Source organism: Oncorhynchus masou, unplaced genomic scaffold (assembly GCF_036934945.1).
Source record: "Oncorhynchus masou masou isolate Uvic2021 unplaced genomic scaffold, UVic_Omas_1.1 unplaced_scaffold_443, whole genome shotgun sequence".
Taxonomy (NCBI): Eukaryota; Metazoa; Chordata; class Actinopteri; order Salmoniformes; family Salmonidae; genus Oncorhynchus; species Oncorhynchus masou.
Genome location: NW_027010822.1, coordinates 482,271 through 487,902, shown reverse-complemented (window position 1 = coordinate 487,902; position 5,632 = coordinate 482,271). Strand labels below are relative to the sequence as shown.

At 51.8% G+C, this 5,632-nt stretch overlaps 1 protein-coding gene across 1 annotated transcript; it reads right to left on the bottom strand.

The window, feature by feature from the left end:
- Window positions 1-551: 551 nt before the first annotated feature.
- On the bottom strand, window positions 552-2,441 carry LOC135535093 (potassium voltage-gated channel subfamily A member 1). Its single transcript, XM_064961816.1, has one exon. The coding sequence runs from the start codon at window positions 2,387-2,389 to the stop codon at window positions 695-697; it is 1,695 nt and encodes a 564-aa protein (XP_064817888.1). The 5' UTR covers window positions 2,390-2,441; the 3' UTR covers window positions 552-694.
- Window positions 2,442-5,632: the final 3,191 nt, after the last annotated feature.

Genomic DNA, 5,632 nt, shown 5'->3' with positions numbered 1-5,632 from the left:
CCTATTCCCTATGTAGTGCACTACTTTAGATCAGGACCCATGTACCATATTCCCTATGTAGTGCACTACTTTAGACCAGGACACATGCACCCTATTCCCTATGTAGTGCACTACTTTAGACCAGGGCCCACCCTATTCCCTATATAGTGCACTACTTTAGACAAGAGCCCACCCTATTCCCTATGTAGTGCACTACTTTAGACCAGGGCCCATAGGCCCGAGAAGTTGTGCACTGTGTACGGAATAGGGTGTCATTTGGGACTCAAGTCTCTGCTTTCGTTTAGGCTTCAAATCCATTAATACCAGGAGGGATTTTATACATCAACTCACTGATAGAGGCTTGAAAATCACCGTAGCAAAACACACTGCTCTCTGTTCAATTAGTCACTGTAATAAAAAGAGAATTCATACTGTCTGTCTGTCTGTCTGTCTGCCTGTCTGTCTGTGGGGACTGTCTGTCTGTCTGTCTGTCTGTCTGTCTGTCTGTCTGTCTGTCTGTCTGTCTGGACTACTGTCTGTCTGTCTGTGTCTGTCTGTCTGCCTGTCTGTCTGTGGGGACTACTGTCTGTCTGTCTGTCTGTCTGTCTGTCTGTCTGTCTGTCTGTCTGTCTGTCTGTCTGTCTGTCTGTCTGTCTGTCTGTCTGTCTGTCTGTCTGTCTGTCTGTCTGTCTGTCTGCCTGTCTGTCTGTGGGGACTACAGGTCCGACTCCGTCTTGTTCAGACAGAACGCGTAAAGGGATCGTTTAATGTTCATGCTGCTGTTCGCCTTGATATTGTCCTTCTCCGCTCCTGTTCCGTCCTCCTCGTCTCCCGACTTGGCAGATCCCTTACTGTCCTTCCTCTTTAACTGAGGACTGTCCTGACTGCTGTTGGGCGGGTCGTCTTTCAGAGAAGACTGGTCCTGGTCCGTCTCCCTGTGGTAGAAATAGTTAAAGTTGGACACGATCACAGGCACCGGCAGCGCGATGGTCAGCACTCCGGCGATGGCGCAGAGCGAGCCCACTATCTTCCCCCCCACTGTCACCGGCCTCATGTCCCCGTAGCCCACCGTTGTCATGGTGACCACGGCCCACCAGAAGGCGTCGGGGATGCTGGAGAAATGCGATTCGGGCTCGTCCGCTTCGGCGAAGAACACAGCGCTGGAGAAGAGGATGACTCCGATGAAGAGGAAGAAAATGAGCAACCCCAACTCTCTCATACTGGCTTTGAGGGTTTGTCCTAATATCTGAAGCCCCTTGGAGTGTCTGGACAGCTTGAAGATCCTGAACACCCTGACCAGCCGGATGACCCTGAGGATGGCCAGAGACATGGTCTGTCCGTTGCCGTGCTCCTGCGGTTCTTCCACCTGCTGCTCCGCCAGCTCTGTGCCCACCGTGATGAAGTAAGGCAGGATGGACATGATGTCTATGATGTTCATGACGGTCTTGGAGAACTCCGACTTACTGGGGCAGGCGAAGAAACGCACTATGAATTCAAAAGTGAACCATATCACGCAAGTGGTTTCCACTATGAAGAAAGGGTCTGTGAACGTGAGAGAGGGAAGCGGAACGGTGTTGTTACCAGGCCGACTGGTGACCGGTAGCTCCCTCTCGTCCCTGAACTCCGGTAGTGTCTCCATGCAGAATGTGATAATGGATATGGTGATGACGAGCACGGAGACGATAGCGATGCCTCGCGCCGGGCTGGAACTCTCCGGGTATTCGAATATGAGCCAGACTTGTTTCTGAAACTCGTTCTGCGGTAAAGGTTTCTCTTCCTCTTTAATAAACCCCTCGTCTTCTCTAAACCTTTCCATGGCCTCTTCCCCGAGTCGGTAAAACCGGATCTCATCGGCGAACACGTCGATAGACACATTGACAGGTCGTCTGATCTTACCTCCCGACTGATAGAAATATAGGATCCCGTCGAAACTTGGCCGGTTACGGTCGAAAAAGTACTCGTTCCGGAGCGGGTCGAAGTATTTGATCCTCTTATAGGGGTCCCCCAGTAACGTTTCGGGGAACTGGTTGAGTGTCCCTAGCTGTGTCTCGTACTTTAACCCAGCGATGTTGATCAGCACCCTCTCGTTGTTGTCCATGTCTCTGCGCTCAATATCCAACATGTCATCGTCCAACAGATGGGGACTGTGGTCTGCGCGCCAGAGCGCATCCATCACGTTCTCGTTGCAACTCAAAGTGTTATTCATATCGTTGATTTTCCACGTCCTCGGTCTGGGACTCCCGATCGTATTAATCTCTTTGTGACCGCTGTAGCCCAGCTCGCTGAGTCCACTCTGGACAAACGGCGGAGGTTGAGGGTGATCCAGCGCGTTACGGCAGGCTACATCTCCGGAATTGCCACCGCTTCCTTTCGCTCCTCCGTTCTCAAAACTCACCAGGGCTATCTCCATACCGTATCCATTAAATAGGCTTTATAAATATAAACACGGAAAACCTACAACAACAACCCCTCCAACCGTTTCACCCCGACAGCTGAACTGACAAGCAGCAGCAGTTAAAGCTGGATCAAATCCAACGCGCCCTCCGCCGATAAAACAATACTGTATGTGTGTTTGGAACGGACGAGGCTAAGCCATGAGCGCGCGTGCTCCCTGGTCTCTCTCGGGAAAGTAAATAATACGGAGGGAGAGAGAGAGAGAGAGAGAGAGAGAGAGAGAGAGAGAGAGAGAGAGAGAGAGAGAGAGAGAGAGAGCGTGAGAGAGAGAGAGAGAGAGAGAGAGAGAGAGAGAGAGAGAGAGAGAGAGAGAGAGAGAGAGAGAGAGAGAGAGAGAGAGAGAGAGAGAGAGAGAGAGAGAGAGAGAGAGAGAGAGAGAGAGAGAGAGAGAGAGAGAGAGAGAGGGGGATGAGAGAGGGAGAGGAGAGAGAGAGGAGAGGAGGGAGAGAGAGAGAGAGAGAGAGAGAGGGAGAGAGGGAGAGGAGGGGGTGTTGAAGGAGGGATGGTTTTTTCCACATCTTGAGGAGAGGAGGAGTAGAGAGGAGAGAACAACATACATGGTTTTGATTCTTTGAGTTTGAATTTCTTAAAAAAAAATGTAATTAAAATATCACAAGCCTTTATATTTTAATATTTGATTTTTCTTGGATGTATAACTAGATGTTCACCCAGGACCACTCCACATATTCTGATCTCTAGAGATCAATATGATAAGTCTATTATTGACTATTGATTAAGGTCCCACCTAACTCTACTTCTATGTTCCCGACACTGTAGATCAGAGATCAGATCAGTCTGAAACAACAAATGCAAATAAATACGCCCCTCTAATCTGTCATGTTGTTTTAACACGGCCTCCCCCCTCTACTCAATCCAGTAGTCACCATGCTGAGAAGAAACCAGGCCCTGATGGTGCTAAGAAGATACCAGGCCCTCACGGTGCTAAGAAGATACCAGGCCCTCACGGTGTTAAGAAGATACCAGGCCCTCACGGTGCTAAGAAGATACCAGGCCCTCACGGTGCTAAGAAGATACCAGGCCCTCACGGTGTTAAGAAGATACCAGGCCCTCACGGTGCTAAGAAGATACCAGGCCCTCACGGTGCTGAGAAGATACCAGGCCCTCACGGTGCTGAGAAGATACCAGGGTGCTGAGAAGATACCAGGCCCTCACGGTGCTAAGAAGATACCAGGCCCTCACGGTGCTAAGAAGATACCAGGCCCTCACGGTGCTAAGAAGATACCAGGCCCTCACGGTGTTAAGAAGATACCAGGCCCTCACGGTGCTAAGAAGATACCAGGCCCTCACGGTGCTAAGAAGATACCAGGCCCTCACGGTGCTAAGAAGATACCAGGCCCTCACGGTGCTAAGAAGATACCAGGCCCTCACGGTGCTAAGAAGATACCAGGCCCTCACGGTGCTAAGAAGATACCAGGTCCTCACGGTGCTAAGAAGATACCAGGCCCTCACGGTGCTAAGAAGATACCAGGCCCTCACGGTGCTAAGAAGATACCAGGCCCTCACGGTGCTAAGAAGATACCAGGCCCACGGTCACGGTGATACCAGGCCCTAAGAAGATACCAGGCCCTCACGGTGTTAAGAAGATACCAGGCCCTCACGGTGCTAAGAAGATACCAGGCCCTCACGGTGCTAAGAAGATACCAGGCCCTCACGGTGCTAAGAAGATACCAGGCCCTCACGGTGCTAAGAAGATACCAGGCCCTCACGGTGCTAAGAAGATACCAGGCCCTCACGGTGCTAAGAAGATACCAGGCCCTCACGGTGTTAAGAAGATACCAGGTCCTCACGGTGTTAAGAAGATACCAGGTCCTCACGGTGCTAAGAAGATACCAGGCCCTCACGGTGCTAAGAAGATACCAGGCCCTCACGGTGCTAAGAAGATACCAGGCCCTCACGGTGTTAAGAAGATACCAGGCCCTCACGGTGCTAAGAAGATACCAGGCCCTCACGGTGCTAAGAAGATACCAGGCCCTCACGGTGCTAAGAAGATACCAGGCCCTCACGGTGCTAAGAAGATACCAGGCCCTCACGGTGCTAAGAAGATCACGGTGCTAAGAAGATACCAGGCCCTCACGGTGCTAAGAAGATACCAGGCCCTCACGGTGTTAAGAAGATACCCCCTCACGGTGCTAAGAAGATACCAGGCCCTCACGGTGTTAAGAAGATACCAGGCCCTCACGGTGTTAAGAAGATACCAGGCCCTCAAAGAAGATACCAGGCCCTCACGGTGTTAAGAAGATACCAGGCCCTCACGGTGCTAAGAAGATACCAGGCCCTCACGGTGCTAAGAAGATACCAGGTCCTCACGGTGTAAGAAGATACCAGGCCCTCACGGTGAAGATACCAGGCCCTCACGAAGAAGATACCAGGCCCTCACGGTGTTAAGAAGATACCAGGCCCTCACGGTGTTAAGAAGATACCAGGCCCTCACGGTGTTAAGAAGATACCAGGCCCTCACGGTGCTAAGAAGATACCAGGCCCTCACGGTGCTAAGAAGATACCAGGCCCTCACGGTGTTAAGAAGATACCAGGCCCTCACGGTGCTAAGAAGATACCAGGCCCTCACGGTGTTAAGAAGATACCAGGCCCTCGCGGTGTTAAGAAGATACCAGGCCCCCAGATGAGAGTTCAGCTCTGTCCCAGAACAAGATCCTTAAATAACCCCTGACACATCGGGCAGTGATCCATCTGTGTTGGCTTTAATTGTCTGACATGTAGAAGAGGTGGTGAGAGGCTGGAGGGGGTCTCAGCTTGGTGACAGACATAGTGCCCGTCCTGCCATGGCTGAATGCCTTGCCGTCCTATCCTGGCAGACACACAGGGCAGACAGGCTAAAAAGGATAGCCAGGCGGGAGGCAGACACACATAACAGGGGAAAGCAGGCTGGCCATGTTGACAGACAGACCAGAGGAAGGCAGGCTGGCCATGTTGACAGACAGAGAGGAGAGGCTGGCCATGACAGACAGACCAGAGGAAGGCAGGCTGGAATGAAGACAGCAGGCTGGCCATGTTGACAGACAGACCAGAGGAAAGCAGGCTGGCCATGTTGACAGACAGACCAGAGGAAAGCAGGCTGGCAAGGTTGACACACAGATCAGAGGAAGGCAGGCTGGCCATGTTGACAGACAGAGCAGAGGAAAGCAGGCTGGCCATGTTGACAGACTGGCCGTGTTGACAG

What these genes read in the sequence shown, in the direction of transcription:
- LOC135535093 (XM_064961816.1), bottom strand. Translation starts at nt 2,389, where the DNA reads ATGGAGATAGCCCTGGTGAGTTTTGAGAACGGAGGAGCGAAAGGAAGC.